At 36.2% G+C, this 23,184-nt stretch overlaps 1 protein-coding gene across 1 annotated transcript; it reads left to right on the top strand.

Annotated features, from left to right (window-relative positions):
* Positions 1-19,416: 19,416 nt before the first annotated feature.
* LOC141689496 (uncharacterized) lies at positions 19,417-20,541 on the top strand. The gene is made up of 2 exons (XM_074493799.1): positions 19,417-19,757; positions 20,035-20,541. Exons 1-2 carry the CDS (start codon positions 19,431-19,433, stop codon positions 20,449-20,451), a joined length of 744 nt encoding a protein of 247 aa, XP_074349900.1. The 5' UTR covers positions 19,417-19,430; the 3' UTR covers positions 20,452-20,541.
* Positions 20,542-23,184: the final 2,643 nt, after the last annotated feature.

Raw genomic sequence — 23,184 nt, 5'->3', positions numbered from 1 at the left:
GAATCCAAAAGGAAATCCAACAGAAATGGGAAGGTAGGAGTTAACAAACATAACAATTACACACCTGATAAGTATGCTCCTAGAAAAAGCTGTGTGCATTGTAGTAGTGTTAATCATCTATCTGCTAATTGTAAATCTATTAAGAAATCTCCCATAACTGTACCCTCTTCCATGCCTAACATGTCTGTATCACCTCTACATGCTATGCCTGTTATGTCTCAACAAAATCCTTATGCACATTTTGCAAACATGCCATATTTTAACAATCCTTATCTTGCTGCATTCAGTATGCCTCAATTGCCATACAATATGCCAATGTGGAATAACATGTATGCACAATCCATGCCTAATAATTCTATAAATGTGCTGGATAATGTTGTGACTAACCCTACACCTCAACCAACCACATCTAAGACCAAGGTTGACTCAAACTCACCTAAGTCTAAAGATGCAGGAGGAATGAAGTCTAGGAGAAAGGCTAACAAGAATGGACCCAAGGAAACTTGGGTACCAAAATTAAATTGATTGATTTTGTGGTGTGCAGGAAAATAGAAGAAATCTATGGTACTTGGACAATGGCTGTTCAAGACACATGACTGGAGATTTCTCCCTGCTCACAGAGTTTAAAGAGAGAGCTGGCCCCAGCATAACCTTTGGAGATGACAGCAAAGGGTTTACTATGGGATATGGCTTGATTTCAACAAGGAATGTCATCATTGAAGAAGTTGCATTAGTTGATGGTCTCAAGCACAACTTACTGAGTATCAGTCAACTATGTGATAGAGGGAATACAGTTTCCTTCAATTCTGAAGCCTGTGTTGTCACTAGTAAGAAAGACAACAAAGTGGTTCTAACTGGAGTTAGAAAAGGAAATGTGTACTTAGCTGACTTCAACTCTACAGATGCAGAATCTATTACTTGTCTCTTCAGCAAAGCAAGTTCAGTTGAGAGTTGGCTATGGCACAAGAAGCTATCCCATTTGAATTTCAAGACAATGAATGATCTAGTCAAAAAGGACTTAGTAAGAGGAATTCCTCTTGTTGAATTCTCAAGGGATGGTCTGTGTGATGCTTGTCAGAAAGGCAAACAAAGGAAAGCATCATTTCAGAAGAAGCTTGAAACAACAATTGATGAACCATTACAGCTGCTACATATGGATTTGTTTGGACCAGTCAATGTATTGTCAATAGCAAGAAAAAGATATTGCTTAGTGATTGTAGATGATTTCTCAAAGTTCTCATGGGTCTGTTTTCTTGGATCAAAGGATGAAGCAAGTGAAATCATTATCAATCACATCAGGCAAGTCAATAATCATCCTGACTTGAAGGTAAGAAACATCAGGAGTGACAATGGAACTGAGTTCAAGAATTTGACATTAAGGCTGTTCTGTGAAGAAAATGGAATCATGCATGAGTTCTCAGCTCCAAGAACACCTCAGCAAAATGGGGTAGTTGAAAGAAAGAACAGATCTTTAATTGAGGCTGCCAGAACAATGCTTGAAGAATCAAAGTTACCAACATATTTTTGGGCTGAAGCTGTTAATTGTGCCTGTTTCACTCAAAATATTTCTTTGATCAATCAAGCTAAAGGCATGACTCCTTATCAGTTGTTCAAGAAAAGAAAACCAACTCTAAACTTTCTTCATGTCTTTGGATGTAAATGTTTTATACTGAGGAATCAATCTGACCATAAAGGGAAGTTTGATGCAAAGGCTGATGAAGGAATATTTGTTGGTTATTCAGCTGGAAAATGTTATAGGGTCTACAATCTAAGAACCAACATTGTTATGGAATCTGTGCATGTTGTGTTTGATGATAAAAAGATTGATGGACTAACAGATGAGGAACATTATGAGAGACTCAAATTTGACAATATTGAAATATATTGTGATGATAGTGAAGAAGAGATTGATGGAGACGACACTTCAAAAGGAATACAAAATTTGCTCCTGGATAATGCACAAAATTCAGCATCCGTTGAAAGACATTGTGCATCATCCGTTGAAGTACTTAATGAAGCATCCGTTGATCATAGCTCATCAACTGATAATCAATTTACATCATTAATTGATGGATCTCCAAGTTCCCTGCAAAGGACCAACAACTCAGGGGGAGTTTCAACTAATCAAAACTCTATCTCACATCATGACAATACTGAGATCACCTCATCTAGAGCTCATCTTCCACCTCAAAGGAAATGGACCAAGAATCATCCCTTTGAACTGATCATTGGTGATGCATCATCTAAAGTGCAAACAAGAAGAGCTACTCAAGATGAATGTCTGTATAGTAGTTTTCTATCTCAGGAGGAACCTAAGAAAGTGGAAGAAGCCTTATTGGATCCAGATTGGATATTAGCTATGCAGGAAGAGCTAAACCAATTTGAGAGAAACCAAGTTTGGAAGCTGGTACCCAAACCAAAGAACAAGAGTCCTATTGATACAAAATGGGTATTCAGAAATAAGATGGATGAAAATGGCATTATCATAAGGAATAAAGCCAGATTGGTTGCTAAAGGCTATTCTCAGCAAGAGGGAATAGATTTTGATGAGACATATGCTCCTGTTGCAAGACTTGAAGCTATCAGAATCTTTCTAGCCTATGCAGCCCATGCCAATTTCAAAGTCTATCAAATGGATGTCAAGAGTGCATTTCTAAATGGGAAATTAGAGGAAGAAGTCTATGTAAGTCAACCTCCAGGATTTGAAGATCCAAATTTTCCAGACTATGTGTATTATCTGTTGAAAGCACTCTATGGACTGAAGCAAGCACCTAGAGCCTGGTATGAAACGTTATCAAAATTTCTTTTGGAGAATCACTTCACTAGAGGTACTGTTGATAAAACTCTCTTCTTTAGAAATGTTAATGGCTCTAGAATACTTGTTCAAATTTATGTAGATGACATAATATTTGGTTCTAAAGATAATAAACTTTGTAAAAAGTTTGCTAAGCTAATGCAAAGTAATTATGAAATGAGCCTAATGGGAGAACTAACCTATTTTCTTGGTTTACAAATTAAACAAGTTAGTAATGGAATTTTCATTAGTCAAACTAAATATATTCATGATCTTTTAAAGAAGTTTGACTTAATGGAATGTTCATCTGCAAAAACTCCCATGGCCACTGCCACCAAACTTGAATTAAATAAGACTGAAAGGTCTGTGGACATTACAAGTTATAGAGGCATGGTTGGTTCACTTTTATATTTAACTGCTAGCAGACCAGATATAATGTTTGCTACATGTCTGTGTGCTAGATTTCAAGCTGATCCTAGGGAATCTCACTTAATTGCTATCAAGAGAATTTTCAGATATCTCAAGGGTACACCAAATTTAGGAATTTGGTATCCTAGAGAATCTGGCTTTGATCTAATTGGTTATTCAGATGCAGACTATGCAGGTTGCAAAATAGACAGGAAAAGTACAACAGGCTCCTGCCAATTCCTGGGAAACAAGCTTGTATCATGGTTTAGTAAAAAGCAAAATTCAGTCTCTACTTCTACAGCTGAGGCTGAATACATTGCTGCTGGAAGTTGCTGTTCTCAAATGTTATGGATGAGGAATCAACTCCTTGATTATGGACTTCATGTTGATAGAATACCTATCTTTTGTGACAACACAAGTGCCATAGCCATAACAGAGAATCCTGTGCAGCACTCAAGGACCAAGCACATTGATATTAAGTACCACTTCATCAGGGAGCATGTCATGAATGGTACAGTGGAACTACATTTTGTTCCAAGTGAACAACAAATTGCTGACATATTTACCAAGCCACTTGATGAATCAACATTCACAAGATTGGTAAGTGAGCTAGGTATGCTTAATTACTCTTAAAATTCATGTCTTCTTTGCAATTTAACGTGAAGCCTGAAGTATATTAGTTGCTAGAACAAATTTGACTTTTAACAAAGTTTATTCCATCAACGGATGTTCCCTATCCGTTGAAAGTCAAAATTGCTCTATCAACGGATATTCATTATCCGTTGAAAGACAAGTATATTTCTGGAACTTTTATCCGTCAACGGATAAAACTGAAGTACCTTTCAACGGATGACAATTTACATTATCCGTTGAAATGTCACATCAGACGTTTGAGGTGTCTAACAGCCGTTGATTCTATTTTCTTAACCGTTGATACCATACATACATCTGTATGTATTGGTTTTAAAGGTAGTTATTAGAATACTTACAGTTTATTCTTAAACGGCTGAAATTCACTAACACCTATTTATTGATTAATCCTTTATTTATTTCTTTTTCTTTGAAAGCATATAAGCCCTTCTGATTGTTCATTATTACTTTGCGCTTTCTTAGAATTTCAAGCATTTACCATTTTCTCTCTGCAAAAACCTTCAAGTAATTCTCTGCAATTTCTACTCACAACAATGGCACCAGTCGTGAAGATTATGTCTCAATCTGGGTTCATCTACAAGAAGAACAATTTCATAGCTCTGGTAGAAAAGAATGAAGCCCACTCAGATTATCACAAAATGATGGACTTCATCAAAAACTGTAAACTTAGCTATGCAATGCTGGAAGCCCCAACGATTTTCTGTGAAGTAGTTGAGGAGATTTGGACAACTGCTGAGTTCAACTCCATGGATATGACTATCTCCTTCACTCTCAAAGGTAAAAATCACTGTATTAACTGTGATGACTTACAAGCATGTTTTAAATTACCTGAGAACAATGCCATGACACCACACACTGATAGTGATGTATCCAGCATGTTAGATTCCATAGGTTACTCTCTTAACTCTGCTAATTTAGGGGGTATTAGACGAAAAGGCCTTAGGAAAGAATGGAGTTTTCTTGGGGATGCCTTCATAAAGGTTTTCTCTGGGAAAATTAGTAATTTTGATGCCATAACTTCATCTCTTGTTAATATGTTCTATATGCTTGTTTCTGATAGGTACTTTAACTTTAGCAACTATGTGATGCTAGAATTAGGTACTAGATTAGGTAACAAAGCTAATAGACCTAATAACATCTATTATGCTAGATTCTTTATGTTATTGGCTAACCATGTTGCTGAAGGTTTAGTCATTATCAATGAGAATAATAAACTCAAGTGCTGGGCACAAGAGAAAAGAGTTCTTGCAGACTTATTGAGAATGGATCTCAACAGCAGTGTGCAATTGGTATATTTACCAATCATGAATGCACCCCAGGTAGGTGAGGTAATTGCTTCTACAACTCCTACTTCTTCCAACCCCTCTATTTCTTTATCTTCTAGTGTGGCCATGAAATCTGTGTCAAAGCCCCAACAGATTTCTACCAAGGTCACCAAATCTAAACTTTCAAAATCCAAGACAAAGAAAACCACCTCTGTTGTTTCTCAAAAGACAACAGTTGTAACAACAACCATTAACCCTGAGGGAAGTGATCAGGGTGTGAGTGGTGAGGGGAGGGGTGAACATCAAAGAAACCCCCAGGATAAGGAAGGAGAGTTGAGTGCTTCCCAAGCTAGCCAAGCCCCAGTTTCTCAAAAAGCTGTGGTGGTTGAAAAGGTTTCTAGCACATCCCTAGTAGCATCCTCCCAAAAGGATGTTACTATTGAAAAGAGTTCCCAACCAGGAACACAGAACAAAAGAGGGAGGGACACTAAAGCCAAACACTTACCTACAAAAGCTTTTATTAGAAGAAAGAAGGCTAGAACCCAATCTTCTACACAGGGTGCACACACTGCACAGATACATCCATCTGTCTCTGTGCCTTCTCAAACTCAGTTTGATGTGACTCCAATAAATGTGGAGTCACCGTCCCATTCTCTCACAATAACTACACATCAATCACCAAATACTTCTTCACCATCTCTGGATGTGGATATGTTATTCCCATCAATTCCTGATTCTCCCTCTTTACAACTCAGGGAGGAGCCCCACTCAAATACAGGTGATCATCATCTTTTAGATGATTTGTTGGATCACCCGCAAATTCTTTCAGATATAATTGAAGGATCTGTATCAACACATATCAAATCAATCTATACAGATTCAACAGTTATATCACTTTCAATTTCATCTTCTTTTCCTTCTTCAACGGATATCACTCATCCGTTGACAAGTGGTTGCTCTTCAACGGATAAGCTTAACAGCAGTTATCCGTTGATAACAACAGTTTCAACTTCAACGGATATTCCACATCCGTTGATAGTCTCTACACAAATAACTGAAATGATTCCAAGTGTAGAAGACATGAATACTGTGCAATCACTTTTAGGATTGAGGGCAGGGAGTGAAAATTTGAGTGAGAGGCTGGGTTGCTCCCAGGCAAAAGGAGAGATTGAGAGCACAAAAATGCATGCTATTTCTTCCAGCATGGCAAAAGTCAGTGAGTGGAGTACCACCTTAGAAGGTGAAGGTGAGGGAGTGAGATGTGTGAGCCAGGGGGAGCCCCTGATGCAAGAACATAGAGAAAAAGAGAGAAAAGCAGGTACAGTTGATACAAGGATGGAACCAGCCATTGCTCATGAGTCAATGATTGTGGATGATGCTGAAAAGGAAAGACAATTTCAGCAACATTACAAAGCTGTAATTGATAACATTTCCTTGGATGCTGACACTTTTACTCATCCTGTGACAGCCTTTCAAATGTTGGCTGCTCAGGGCAATGAGGAGGCAGAAAGGACACTACATCTAGTGCACACAACAAAATCTCTTCAAAGGGATAAAGCTGCTATTAACAGGATGCCTTCTACAGCTGGTGAGCCATCTGAGGAATTTGGAGTAAATTCTGATGATGATGACTCTATTTCTTCTGATGGAAGCATGAACATAGGGGGAGATGAAGACCCTAGTTCCATTCCTAATCTACCTGAATGGGCCTTGACTAAGGAGCATAGAACAGGTGAATTCAATGTCCACTTGGTCAAACAAATCATCACTATTCAACAGGCCATTCAGAACACTTCAAATGCAAATATCAAGGCTATCCTCCAAGCTCACCTGGACTCACTGCATCTCATGAAGTTGCAGCAAGTAAAGCAAAATATGAGTCTAGATGATCTCAGGAAAGATATTGCTGACTTGAAATCCTTCACTTCAGAAAAATTGGATTCAGTCATGCCCTATGGTACTTTGCAGGACTTGGTTTCGAGATTGAAAAAGGAATCAGTTACTGAACAAAGGCTGGCCAAGTTGGAAGACAGAGTTCAAGGAATTGAAGACTCTGTGGCCACCCTTCTTCTCAACCAACAATCTCAAACCAATCTCCTAATGCAGCTGGCAAAAGCACAAGGCTTGACCCCTCTCCTTGATGATAACAAAAAGGGGGAGAATAAAAGGGAAGGGGAAGGAGAGCCCTCTACAAAGATTCAGATATCTAAAGTGCTAGTTCCTGCCATCACTACCTCTCCAATCATTCAAATCAAGGGAAAACCTGATGGAATTGATTTGATTCAGCTAGCAGCAGCTGAAATACAAATGAAAGAACAATGGAGGAAAATTGATGAAAGGTTACAATTGGTGTTTGGTTCTACACAAAATAAATCAACATCTGTGAAATTTAGCACAAAGATTGAACCAATCAACATGGAGCTCAAGCCAGTAGGGAGAAATAAGGTTGGAGAGACTTCTTTCAAGAATTTAAAACCTATGGTTCTAAAGCCCAACACTAGATCCAGTATGGACTCCACAAAGAATCCCCTAGACTTTGCTCAGATAAAGGAAGTAGACTTTCCTCTCCCAAAACCTGATGGAGACAAAGTTCTAAGTGCAAGCATCATAAAGAAGAAGGAGACCAAGGACAAGGGTGAGAGAATGAACATGGCCTTTATCTATAGAGAGGGAAAGAGTATCTGTGTGATGCAAGGACATCCCAAATTTCTAAAGGCTAAAAGGGAAGAAACCAGAAGGTTGAAGAAAGAAGCTGTAAAACTCAAGGCTGACAAAAGAGCACAAGCAAAGCTTGAAAAACAGCTAAAGTCAAGCCAAGTTGAAGAAATGAAAGGAATTGAAGTCAGGGGTGAAGAAAAGATTGCTAACTTAGATGAGGTTCTTGGGAGCATATTTGGTGAAATATGGAGGAAAGAGAGGAATGGCAGAAGGGAAACAGAAGAAAGGCCAAGGCACACAGAAGGAGTGAAGATAACCCTGAAGATACCAAATCTATATCTAAACCACTACCTTCCATACCTGAACCTTTTGTTGCTGATCCCTCTATAAATATCCATGGTGAACCAATCATTCCAAAAGAGGAACCTATTGATTGGGACAACATCACATTGCCTACCTTTTTAACCACTCTACCACTACCAAAGAAACAGAAAAGAAAATCTAAATCTACACCTCCCCTAACCTCTAAGAAATTCACTCAAAAACAAAAACCTAACCCTAAGCCACCCATTTCTAAAGATGATTATGTTCACATCTGTGACATAAAAGAAGCTTCAGACATTAATCTCTATCTGGATGAGCTGGAGGAAGTAAGGGGAATAGCTGCCTACAGACAGCTACCAGAGAGATTGGTGTTCAGATATAAGGGAGCTGGGGAAAGAACATGGCCTCTCTACAGGATTCTAAATGAAGGCTACTCTACCTTGATCAGAGTCTTTTCAGCCATCAAAAAGGATTCTGGCTTTACCAGAACAGCCAAGACTGAAATTCTCAACAAGATTGCCAACATAAGGAAGACTTGGAGGGAACCAAATGCTTTGCCCAGAACCTTACTCATACAAGAAAGGGGAACTAAAATTCACAAATCACCTCATTGGTTGATGGAATTTAGAGATGACAAAGGAGTCAGAAGATTTTTCAGACTTGAAGACCAACTCAAGATTGCCAGCAATGAAACTCTCAAGGAAATGCAATCTGAGTTGGATATCAGTGATGAAGATGAAGCTGAATTCTTCAGACAACTCCAACTCCAAATTGAGGAAAATGACAAAGGGCTAGGAAAGAAAACCAGGGAACAAAGAAGAAAATGATGATTTGCTCAGGCTAGAGGAGCACCCTTGGAAATACTGTAAATCTTCAATTACCTCCTAGTACATACACTTTTGCAGCACTTTTTATATTTCTACTTAGTTTCAATTCAAATATTTGTTAAGTGTTTTGTTATCATCAAGTTAACCCTGAATTTATGCCTACAGTTCTTATAGACATAAATAGGGGGAGATTGTTAGGAATATATGTGCATTAGTTTGATGATATATTTAACAAAACACTTAAGTAGAAATTTAGTGTCTGTAGCCTCAACGGATAAGACCACTTTGGCTATCCGTTGATGGTGTAGCTTTACTTAGAAATAAGTCTAGTATTGTAGCATATTTCAGTCTCTGTATTTAAAATTGTAATTCTTAGAAGTTGAGAGAAACTATGAGTCATGTTGACTACTAGATGATATGCAGATAGGAAGGCCAATTGTAAATATTTCATGCCTTGTAATTTTGTATAAATGAAGTGGTATCAACGGATGACTTAAAGACCTTCAACGGATGAGAAGCTAAGCTTCAACGGATGTCTCTAAAGCTTCAACGGATAACATCCTTCAACGGATGAGAGCATCAACGGATGAAAGCTTCAACGGATAACATCCTTCAACGGATGAAGTCATCAACGGATGAAAGCTTCAACGGATGTTCTGCTAATTAGCCGTTGATAAGTGGTAGTTGTACCTACAAACAGAGGCACGTGGGTTGACAGAGAAAATCTGAGATGTGGTAGCCGAATTTCAGGATCAACAGAAAAAGCAGCCGTTCTTCTTTAGTACAAAGTTGCAATAGTCAACAAAGTACTTGAGTGAACAGGAAAAGAAGCAAGTGAAGAACTTATTTTACTATTGTAATTTTATATTGTTTTTCACTTGTACACTTGGTAATATATATAAACCAAGAAGAAGCTAGTAATTAGAGAGAGATTTTTCCAGAGCTGTTAAGAAATATCTTGAGAGAAAATTCATCTAGTTTGTACTAGGATGCAGCTGTGATCAACATTGTTGAACACAGATTTTCTAATATACCATCTCTGGTGGAACAACAAATCCACCAGAAAAGTTTTTAAAGTTCGTTGTGTTCTTTACATTTTGTGTTTGAATATATATCTGTCTGCATTAGCTCAAAGCAATTCATACACTTGTTCATCTAGAACACACTGCTTTAATAAACTTCTCAAAACTTGAAAAAGTTTTGAGATTTACATTCAACCCCCCTTCTGTAAATCTCATTGTTAGTCCTCTAGGAATAACAGAAACTAGCAAAGCAATTGCAAGAGTTGTTAGAGGAATGAGTAATCAGACGCAGTGTATCCCCGTGGGGTGCACGGATATTATTTGTCAAGAAAAAGGATGGAAGCATGAGACTGTGCATCGACTATCGAGAGCTCAATAAGCTTACAATCAAGAACAAGTATCCATTGCCAAGGATTGATGATTTGTTTGACCAATTAAAAGGATCCAAGTACTTCTCCAAGATAGATTTGAGATCGGGATATCATCAACTAAAGATTAAGCCAGAGGATATACCAAAGACAGCTTTCAGAACAAGGTATGGACATTATAAATTCTTAGTGATGTCTTTTGGATTGACCAATGCCCCGGCAGCGTTCATGGACCTGATGAACAGAATATTAAGGAATACTTGGATAAGTTTGTTATTGTGTTCATAGACGATATTTTGATTTATTCAAAGACAGAAGATGATCATGCAGAATATTTGAGAACGGCTTTAGAGATTTTAAGGAAGAAAAAGTTATACGATAAATTTTCAAAGTGTGAGTTTTGGTTACAGGAAGTCCAGTTCTTAGGACACATAGTCAGTAATGAAGGGATCAAAGTTGACCCAGTGAAGATTGAAGCAATTACAAATTGGGAAAGACTGAGAACACCAACAGAGGTAAGAAGTTTCTTGGGATTAGCGGGATATTATCGCCGATTTGTTCAAAATTTCTCAAGGATTGCAACACCATTGACGAGGCTTACACGGAAGAATGAAAATTTTATATGGAACGATAAATGCGAAGAAAGTTTTCAGGAATTAAAGCAAAGATTAATTACGACACCTATTCTGTCACTTCCAGATAATCAAGGAAATTTCATAATCTATAGCGATGCTTCTCATAAAGGACTCAGATGCGTTCTGATGCAACACGATAAGGTGATTGCGTATGCGTCAAGGTAATTGAAATCACATGAACAAAAATATCCTACTCATGATTTGGAGCTAGCAGCCATAGTATTCGCTTTGAAGATTTGGAGACATTATCTATATGGAGAAAAATGTGAGATTTATACGGATCACAAAAGTTTGAAGTACATATTCACACAGAAGGAGCTTAATATGAGACAAAGAAGATGGTTAGAGTTGATTAAGGATTAAGACTGCACGATTAACTATCATCCTGGTAAAACAAACATTGTGGCAGATGCGTTAAGTCGGAAAGAAAAGTTGAATGTGTTATCAGTACCCGAAGAGATATACAAGGAATTTTAGAAACTGGAATTGGAGATTAGAGTTTGCAAGCCTGATGAAGCAAAAGTGTATAGCATGACTTTCCAGCCGGAGTTATTAGAAAAGATAAGGAAGTGTCAAGCAGAAATAATGGATCAGGACATTAATCAGTTGGTAGGTGAGGAGTTGTGCACGCAAAAGGATGATCAAGGTATTCTTAGGTTTTATTTTAGAATTTGGATTCCACCAGTGACGGAGTTGAAAAATGAAATTTTACAGGAAGATCATAATTCAAGGTATTCAATCCATCCAGGAAGTACCAAAATGTATAGAGATTTAAAGGAAATTATTGGTGGCCAGATATGAAGAGGGAGATTGCGGAATGGGTTAGTAGATGTTATACATGTCAGAAAGTTAAAGTAGAGCACCAGAGACCAAGTGGATTGTTGCAGCCATTAGAGATTCCAGAATGGAAGTGGGAGCATATTGCCATGGATTTCATAGTCAGATTACCAAGAACGAAAGCTAATCATGATGCCATTTGGGTTATAGTGGACAGACTTACCAAGTCAGCTCGTTTTCTGCCTATAAATGAAAGATTTTCACTAGACAAGTTAGTCCATATGTACTTGAAAGAGATCGTAGTTCGTCACGGAGTTCGTGTGTCTATCATATCCGATCGAGATCCGAGATTTAATTTGAGGTTTTGGAAAAGTTTTCAGGAATATTTGGGAACGAGACTGAATATTAGTATGGCTTACCATCCACATACGGACGACCAGAGTGAAAGAACAATCCAGACAATCGAAGACATGCTACGTGTTTGTGCCATTGATTTCAAAGGAAGTTGGGACGAGCATTTACCCTTGGTAGAATTTGCTTACAACAACAGTTACCACGCCAGTACTGGGATGCCACCCTATGAACTCTTTATGGATGTAAATGTCGATCTCCCGTGTATTGGGACGAAGTAGGAGAACGCAAAATACATGGACCTGAATTGGTGCAACAGACGAAGGAAGTTATTAAAGTTATCCGGAAGAGATTGATAGCCGCACAAGACCGTGAAAGGAAGTATGCAGATCAATCAAGGAAAGATATGGAATTCGAAGAAGGAAATTTGGTATTACTGAAAGTATCATCGTGGAAAGGATTGACACGATTTGGAAAGAAAGGAAAACTGAGCCCAAGATATATCGGACCTTTTGAGATTTTAAAGCGCGTTGGCAAAGTAGCTTACGAGTTGGCGTTACCTCCGCACATGGAGCACATTCACAATGTTTTTCATGTATCGATGCTTAAGAAGTATAATCCAGACTCCAGGCTTGTAATCGAATACGAGCCAATAGAGCTTCAAGCAGATTTGTCATATGTAGAGAGACCGATAGAGATTCTAGAAGAAAGAGAGAAAGTGTTAAGAAATAAAGTGATAAAGTTAGTAAGAGTACTGTGGAGAAACCCAAAGGTTGAGGAGTCAACCTGGGAGTTAGAAAGTGATATGAGAGAAAAATACCCTCATTTGTTTTCCTAGAAGATTCTGAGGACAGAATCCTTTTAAGGGGGGAAGGATGTAATATCTGGGATATATCGTGTAATTACTTTTGCTAATAAATAAATATTATGCATGTTCAGTATTTATTCTGTGAATTAACTATTAAGTGGTATATGTATTTCGATATTTAAAAATAATATCAATTGAGTATTTTAATTTTTATATGTCCAAAATAAAATATAGATAATTGTCATATCTTCCTATTTATTTTTATGTTGATTTATGATTTTATAGGGAATATATGGATTTTATGAATTCTTTTTCCGAGTATTTATAAACGATTTTATATAATCGGGAACCAACCGACGTCATTCGTTTTTACGTTTTTATGACCCGAAACTCTTCCGAGAACTCCTTCCTAACCTAATTGCGATATTTCGAGCATTTTCCATGTTTCGACTTTTTCGATCCGGCGTACGGTTTGTCCTGCGCGGGTCCCGGCACAATATTTTTGATACATTATTCATTTCGGTAAATCAATAAAACTCGTATTTTTGATAAACGGGATCTTTTTATTAAACTATTACAATTATCACCTCGTAATACGTGTAACCAGGCGCTGAGACCAAGATCGCAGTACAAATTGTACTGATTTAGATAATTATCCCGAAAATCGGTACCGTTTGGATCTGTTTTTATAAATAAACGTACCATTTTATATCCGAAATGATCCAACGGGATACTAATTTTCCGTAATTATAAATAGCCTTTACCGTATTTTATTTCGTACCGAAAATTATTTGCAAACAATAATTATAGAAATTTACAGAGAAAATTCATATATTCATATAATCTTCTGAAAATCAAACCAGCTTTTGAAGGTGTTAGTGATCTCTGTTTTCAAAGCTCGAGTAACCAAATCGAAGGGTTTGAGGAGTACTATCAGATTCCAGAACTCGTTTTATAGCAGAATCAAAGGTTGATTTTATATAATTTTTATTTATTTTTGAATTATTTTGATTAAAAATATAAAATTTTGTACGGATGATTGTTTGAATGATTTGATGCTTGCATGTTATAGAGCTTGTTTTCCTGATGATTTTCATATGTCATATGACTGATTTGGAGTTCAATAACATGTTCAAAATTGAGTTTAATCTTCGAATTATAAAATTAGGGTTTATAACCCGTATGAATGTTCTTAATTGAAAATTATGTCTTTTTGTTTTAGAGGTTATTAGCTGTTGAAATATAGGGGGTTGTGTTCCTTATGAAATTTGCAATCGATTGGTATATAGCTCGTTAATAGACGATTCATGGTTTGAAGGGAGTTGTGTTTTAAAGTTTTCGTCGAGCTCGCCGGAAACTGGAGAACTTCTCGGCCAAACTTCGGCCAACTCAGGGATTGTTAGGTCGATTTGATGGCATGGTTATGTTTCTGGTAGTGTGTAGATGTGATCTGGAGGTGTTGGTGGGGTGAGGATGCCGGAATCGTCTTCTCCGGCGAGACAGGACATTTTCCGGCGACCCCCTTGTAAAATTACAGTTTAGTACCTGAACTTTTGGGGATGATGCAGTTTAGTCCCTGAAGTTTCTGGAAATTGCAGAAATAGGATTCCAATTTTAAAATGTTTTAAAAATTATATTTTCTATTTATTTAAATATAAACATTTATTTGATTCATATGTTCTTACTTTACTTTCATAATACATCGATTTGTTTAATAATTATATCCAACCCCCCTTAAACAATTACTTTACTGTGCAACAGCTAGTCCCACTAAAAACTCAATTTCTCTCAAATCGTTAATCAAAATGACACGATTATTTCGCGTGAATAAACTAGGGAATGGATATAATATTATTTGTTCAAGCCCACTGCTAAAAAATAAGCAGGAGATTTTCCGAACTTACTGTCAAGAACTGGGGCATAATACCCTGTATTTTTCTTCTCCCTCTCGGCTCCATCCTTTCCCTTCCCTCTCGCTCTTACTTCTCTTTACTTCTCCCTACCTCACTATATAACTGCCTCAAAATCTCCCCCTCTACTCTCGAGATATATTGTTAATGATTGATAATCCTGTCTATATTGCAAGTGCTTTGAAGCACTGAACCCTAAACCTTGATTCTAGTTGTTGATCTTTGAGTCGTAAACCTTATTCTTTCTAAACCATTGATTGTTGCATACCCGAATACGAACCACAGATATACGATACTACTCCACAAATACATACAAACTAAATATCAAACACTGAATTAAATTGCTTACATATTCAAACCATTGTACCTTATGCCTTGAAAGACCAAATCCTTGTAACCTTGAAGCGTTGATTCCTTTGTTATCCAATTCTTTCATTACCTAACATCCATTCTTTGAAATTGACATATTGATCCTTTGTGAAGATTGCAACCATTTTATTATTGAATATCCAATGTTGCTTATGATTTTTGTTTATTGATTTACATTGTTTATTCTGTTATTATGTTAGAATTGGATTATTTTATAAAATTGTGGACCAGATTCGTGGTCAGACCAGATTGGTGGTCAAGTTAGGCCAATGTGTGCCATGGATCCATTAATTATAGCAGAGCTGTGTGCCTTACTCGGGGTTAGTGCGTGACTGATCATCAACCTAACCTTGGTTTTTAAAATAAAAATATAGTATCCAATTCTAAATCAGTAATCATTGTTCCCTTGATACTTTAATCCTTTTCACTTGATGATCATTATTCTCAGTCTTGTCATTGTGACTTGCTGAGCTAGTTAGCTCATTTGTGCGATGTTGTTTATGTTCTTTTCCAGTTAAGAAAGAACCAGTTGGTATCGAGGATCCCCAATCCAGTGCGAGAGCTAGGGGTCTAGGTGGATCGAGTTAAGCTAGCGGACAACTTTTGAGATAGTTTAAGTTTGTAAAAGTTTGTAATAATGTTTAATATTCTGTTCTGAGTTTGAATAGTTGGGATTTGGACGTTTGTAATATAAAGTGTGTGTGTGGCATGTGTACATACTTTAACCTGTTGCGGTCCGTGGTAGTTGGTAAGTAGGGTCACTGCATATTATTATTATCTTTACTCTTGTTATAAGTAGGTTATAAATAAGGTGTGTGTGTGGACCCCAAACTTCTAACCCGGGTTTGGAGGGCTCCACAGTACCTCATGTGTGTCACTTGTTTTGATAATTTGATTTGTAACTTTATTAAATTTAGTTGAGTATAATTTCAAATACTTTGATGACTATTTATCAACAGAAAGTTAAAATGTATTTTAATTGTGCTATTTAACATTAAACTTGTTATATCAGTGTTATTTGACCTAAATATGTTGTTTAATATTCCCGCAAATTGCATATATTCAAAAAGCTCATTTGTATTCACTGTGAGGCTAAAACTAACATTTTGTTGCATAATTCAATCAGGTGTGTAAAGATGATAAACAATTTAACTTGGTATGTTGTTAATTTCCCCACAAATTGTATATACTCACAAAACTCATTTTTAGCCACTCTCAATTTTTTGACCAACAGTAACATTTGTTTCAATGATCAATCACTTTTCACTTTCATTCATCTTAAAAATATTTTTATGTACAATATATTCCACACATTCTCGTCAAACATTACGTTTTTTTTTGAAATTTCTGAGAAAATATATCATATCAAAACTAGCAATAACAAACTAATTTCTCTCAAGTTCAATCATTATTAAAAATCACTTCAATATCTTGTAAAATCACTTTAATCTCAAGTGTACTCGATTGTAGTTTGGTCGTTAAATTCTAATATTAGAATTTTTTTAAACCAAATTTCTGATTAAATATAATAATAATAGTTAGTATATATAAACTAGTCCAAGTTTTGAATCTTATCAACAATTAAAGTACTTTTAAATTATAATATTCTAATTAAAATATATGACTTATTTAACCGGGCTCGGTATAAATTTTTGAGAACTTAGTTTATCAACTTATTTTTTTTAAAACCTAATTATTACATAAAGATATTATAATATAAAAATGATGGAATTATATATTCAGATCTATGTATTCAGATGTATTTACTCTTTCAACAAATATATTTAATAAAGTATTAAAATGAAATTAATAAAATAACAATTATTTAAAACAAATGTGCATTAGACGTGTTTTAGACTATCATAGTTATAATATTCAAGTTAGAAAAATATAGGTGGCTAAACAACTATCAACAAAAATTTTAATATTTCGTATTTAATATAATTGTATAAAGTATATAACAAGGATATAATTATTTTTATTATAAATATAAAAATTACAATTTGTTAAATTAATTGTATTTTGTACGTACTCTTGCAAATACCTTAATAAAATTAATCTCACCTTGTTATACAAGGTGCGAACATTCTTAAATATGGTTGTAATTCGAGCTGTATGTGTGCAGCTCGAGATAAAAACCTATTTAACCGAGTTTGACTCGGCTTGAGTTCATATATGAGTCGAACTCGAATTTGTGTTTGAATTCATTTATTTAAACTAGCTAATCCGCTTATATACCGAACTCAATCGAAGCTCACCTTGAAATTCGAAAGCTAGACTTGACTTGAACTCGACCGAAATCATTTAAAATTTACATATTAATAATTTTCAAAATTTATTTTTATTATTTACAAATAAAAGTCAAATATTTTTTTTTTATTAGTGTATGAGAATGTAATTTTTTTAGCCGCCTCCCTCCTCTTCTCTCATCTCCTAGGGTTTGTTTATTTTCAAGTAAATCAAGGGGCTTCCACTGGTTTTTTCCGGTGGAAAGCCCCAACCCTTCATTCTCTTTTGTCCTTATTAATTTCCCTTCAATAAAACTCAATTTTTTGGGTGTTTGTGTGTCTCTCCTTTTGGAGTGTGTGTTTTGTCTCTCCTTTTGGAGTGTTTTGTTATGTTTTTGTTTAATTATAATTGGGTTTATTTCGTATTGAATCGGTTGAGAACGAGTTTATTGATATTCTTGGTGGTCTGCAAAGCCTGCGTCGAATCTGGAGCGGTGTTAATTATTGCAAGAGCTCACCTTTCACAACCAAAGATTGTTCATCTTTCACGTGTTTACACTTTCGGCATGTCTATAGCTGGTATCCGGCATGTAGATAGCTGGGGTGTTTTCGGCATGTCTATAGCCGGTGTCCGGCAAGTAGATAGCTGTGGTGTCGTTTTTCCAATCTCAGTGATTGGTGTTTTTGAACATTGGGCTAACAATGGTTTTTATGTGATATGGTCAATTGCGATGTTGCTATTTTCAGAGATGTTGGCACAATTTGGATTGCTCGGGATGTCTTTTATTTCGTTTTTAATTTCAAGAATTTTTAAATTCTATGTGTTAAATGATCAGGAAACAAATCATCTAATTGTTTTTAGTATGATATTTGTTTTACCACCTGGTTGTATCAACAGTTGGGGGTTTGTCCCGACTGTATTATATTGAAGTTAATGAAAGTTTTCTGCATTTGTCAAAAAAAAAAAAAAAAGTCAAATATTTTTTTTAAGTATTGCGTTCACGAGTTAACACGGCTCGACTTTTTTAATCCATCCGTATTTAACTTGTGAGTAAACTGACTCAACTTGTCCATCAAATAAGTCGAGTTGGTTGCGGTTTTCGGCTTGTTTAACTTAACTTAAGCGAGTAGCTGGATAAAAAGGCCCAAACTCATTTATTTGATACCTAACTCCAATTACAGCCCTCCTCCATCCAAATATTACCGAGGTTATCGTAGCCCGTAGGTGTGACAAACATTGAGGAAATGATACATGTACAAAGATTTTGTGCAAATATTGTGCATGCATGAATTAATATATGTGCAGTTTTTCAATGAAGAGGCGCCTCGATTTTTAACTGATCATCATTAGCAGTAAATTATCACCATTATATTAAATGAGTCACTAATTACCTTTCCCATTAAAATAATTAATTGCTTTTACATTAATTCATCTATTATGGCTAAAGCCTTTTACATTCCCATATACAAGTTGTTTAAGTGTAAATTAGCAGTAGTAACAAGTAGAGTAACAAGTACCCAAGAAAATTAGTATAGAATTTCACCAGAGACATGGCTGGTGAAGAAGAAAACAGTACTACTGGTGTTGAACATCAAGAAATGTTCTCCTTCCCAACTGAATTCCCTCCTTCAGATTTCAGGTATTACTTATTTTTTTAGGTATCGTGCATGATCGCTAGTACTTATTCAAGCCTTGATTCTAATTGATCATGTTCTTTTTGTTGTAACTTCAAGTGGCTTCTGGGAGTTGGAATGTAATCCATATGATTTTTCGATACAAGAGACTGCTTTGGATGCATTGCCATTGATGTCCATACACATGAATCTAAATAATGATTCCGTCATGTATCCCTCTTTGAATGGAGTAGGAAGCACTCCCCTCAAAGGTGATAATCTTGTTGCTTAGTTTTGTACTTTTTTTTATCAAATAAATATGACATATTTCTTTCAATTTGTTTATATGGATCCAGATGATTTGTTCTATGGTCATGACCCTCATGTAAATGGATTCGGAGCACGGAACAATGATGAAACAATGAATGGTTTACAAATTACTGAAATGCAAGCGTGTCCTTTACTACTAGGTGACAAAGAAGATGATGTAAAATGTGGCGGTGAAGAGGAAAAAGATAGGAAACTAGAAAGATGCAAATCTGCAGTGGGAGAAAAGAAGGGATATAATAGTTCGAAAATGTTAAATAGAGAATTAATATCGAAATACTTCTACATGCCCATTACCCAGGCAGCTAAGGAACTAAATGTTGGATTAACACTTCTAAAGAAAAGGTGTAGAGATTTAGGTATCAGGAGGTGGCCACATAGAAAGCTCATGAGCCTCCAGACACTGATAAGGAATGTCCAGGTTTCCATTTCTATTCCTTCTAGTAAAAGCACTCTAAAATTCATATTTTGCACCAAGTATTAGATTGTATTATTTCAAGTCCACAAAACTATGAAGGAATAGTTCGTTCTTGGTGGCATGGTAAAATTGTTCACAGCCAACTCTTGGCTTGGATTTTACCTTGTAAATCATAAATAGTTTCGTTATGGAAAATATGAAAAAGGTTGCTTGTGCAAGTTTCTTTTTTTTTTTCTTACATTACATTGTCATTGTGCAATTTATTATTGTCTGATGATAGGAATTGGGAAAGCAACAAGGAGAAGCAGCGAAAGAGAAGCTGAATGAAGCAATTGAAATATTGGAGCAGGAGAGAAAGCTGATAGAAGAAGCTCCAGACGTTGACATGGATGGCAAAACCAAGAGGCTTCGACAAGCTTGCTTCAAAGCCAACTACAAAAAGAGAACGAGGAATATTACTGGTGGAAGAGGCAAGATGCTTATGATGATAATGGATCATGAAAGCAATAACAGTTGTAATAATTATAATTACTCTCCTGCCGATGTTCAATCTTCTTCCAGCAGCAACGGTCAGTATATTACTGCAGCCTCTACAGATGATCATTGGACATACCCAAGCGACATCCACGACGATGACTTGCAGGTGAAGTCACTCTTTTCCGATTGTTATTCTTTCCCTGTAAACACAGTCTATTGATGACTTACATATAAACACAATCTCCTATTCGTATTGTAATGAGATGCATGTAAGCTGGTACTGAGTTGTATTAAAATATCAGACTTTCAAGTTTATTAGTAACTCTCATGAATGTTTTCTTAGATTTACCTTAGACGTTTAGTGTACAGTTCCTTAAATTTTCCATAATTATTTGGAGGATTGCAAATAATTTACTGTGAACTTTCAAGAGGAGGGCATCAATCAGTCTTAATTTGCGTTGCTCATTACTTTGATGCATTTGTTTTATAGTTTTCATATTTTCACAAGTTTGATGATGAGGAACTTTGAGAATGAATACCAAAAGTTTTTCTGATATTTTAGTCTACTCTGCTATGTCGTTAACATATGTTTTTTTCTGATTGTTTAGTCCACTGTGGTTATGTTGGAAATACCAATCGAGTTCCATAAAATTGGTGCTGAATTGCTGATTAAAATCATTTAAGGGCTACTAACCACAATCAAAATTCTATAATTACTAACAACAATCAATTTGGAGATGTAGAGCAAGTGTAACTACTAACCACAAATTGGGTGATTTTCATCCCTTCCTTTTAGACAATGTTCCTAATGTCTAATGCTACAAAGTGGCGGACGGCGGTAAATTAAATTTGAAAATAGTTTATCCACTCTTGACTCTTCAGTCTAGGAGCAAGGAAACCTGTTCATCGCATACACTACAAAACTGAAAATGCAGATGCATTAACATATTTATAAAATCATACCTAACTAAACGGTAGCTTCAGTTATCAACTTTTTTGTCTCTGTGCAAATGCAAGCCCCTTCTCGGTGCTGGCCTTCAACTCCGGCTTAGGGCCTCCGGAACCTTTTGCTTATATTCAGTCAATCCTCGGTGGTTAAATGATATGATAGCTTCAACCAAAGTTTTCACAATGTTAGCATGGAATTGACGTTGCAGAGATCATTCCGTGTCAGACACAACCACATCTACGCCTTTTAATGCACTGCTCAGTTTCAAAGTTCCTGTGGTGTTTAACACCTGAGAGGGTGTATTGCAGCAACTAGAATCCCTTGACATTTGCTATATCGCAAAGATGCAAAGTCGAAACTAATGGAGATATCTTAAAGATAACAGGGAGAGTACAATATTTCTGAAAACAATGATTCTATGAGGATATTCTGAATATGAATTTGTTCAGAATTGTCATTACTGCGCGTGTTTGCCTAAATCAGGAAGTGATATGTGTTACTTGTTTGATAAAATGATATGCAAATCTACTATACCACCATTTAAAGCATAAAGCATCTTAGCTTTTGGTTTGTACACTGTTAAACTTCAACATGTTTTTATAACACATACATGATGTGTATGTGCATGACGTACCTCTATATATTTACATACAAGTATCTGAAGTTTTAATGCAATAAAATCTCATGCATATGTTCAACCTGGACGTGACCAAAATAGTAAGGTAGGTTCTGTAGGTTAGTATCAAGGGCGGTCAGTTTATCAAACTCCCCCTTCTCTTTTCTCTCCTAAACAAAACCAACACATTGATTAAATCTCAAGGAATATTAAATGAATGGAATTGGGATATCCAATACATGACTTTTACTTTATCTGCATGCTTAAAAGTAAGATTCAATTATTCAGTGTTTCTAAGAGCTGCTAGGCCATAATAGGCTTTGAAAAAAGTTGACATGAAGTCATTGGAAACACTCGTCATAGTTGTGACCTTGTAAATTACCAATATCTGCAAAGTTCATCTTTCAGGACTCCCTTGTCAGATGTTATTAACAATAAAGCACTCTCAAAAAGTCTAGCTCAAGCTAATCTCCCCTGGTATGGCATTGATTTTGGAAATGGTGTGCCTAATGGACCAACTGTCACTGATTTATCCCTGATTTACTCACATATACATGATACTGCAAGGCAATTACGGTTTTTGTGGGTTCTTGACATTCACACACACGTCTTCAATACTTCCAACCTCTCAACCTCTTGTTACTATGGCCTGATGCATGAGTGATATCCACAAGAAAACACTTGTGCGAACAAGCACATGGGCATTTACTTACTCACACTGTCATATACACTGAGTTGCCTATGTATGCAGGGGATTAATAAATTAGGGCTTCCAAGGCCACCGGCTTTCTTGATCCATCTTTAACAGAAGACATGAACTTGGGGAAGGGAATGAATCATGCCTCTGGAGGTGGTGGAGCTTGAATGAAACAGGTGGTCTCTTTGCAGGTTAAAGGATGATATATATTTAAGTGACCCCTGTAAACTTGTAGCTGAAATAACGTCACAAAAAATAGTTGCAGATACAAAGGTATTCACTACATAATCAAATCGAGTTGTTTCAAGGAAAGGAAGAGCTAACTAAAGTGAAGATGCGAACATCTGTGCAGAGAAATTCTTCTCCACGATTCCCGTTCTGTGTTAGGGGAGCCCTGATTTTATCAATAATTACTTGATGGTTATCTATCGCGACTCATGAACATATAATGATATATCGATTATCTAATGGAAACACGCTGAGCACAGTCAAAGGTAAGAATACTCTTGAGACCAAATTTTGGTTTATTATTAGTTTTTGCTTTTCTAAATTATACATTTCCCCTTAATCAAGGCCTTACATAAACTTGAGGCACAAAAGATAAATGGTGTTTGGATTAGGACCTATGGGTTGAATTCCACTTCAGAGAGTTGTTAGTATATCTGGTTCTCGTGAATGCCAGGAGAAAACC

This window comes from Apium graveolens, chromosome 10, assembly GCF_009905375.1.
Source record: "Apium graveolens cultivar Ventura chromosome 10, ASM990537v1, whole genome shotgun sequence".
Taxonomy (NCBI): Eukaryota; Viridiplantae; Streptophyta; class Magnoliopsida; order Apiales; family Apiaceae; genus Apium; species Apium graveolens.
The sequence above is the reverse complement of the archived record's forward strand: the minus strand, read 5'-3'. Positions and strand labels throughout refer to the sequence as shown.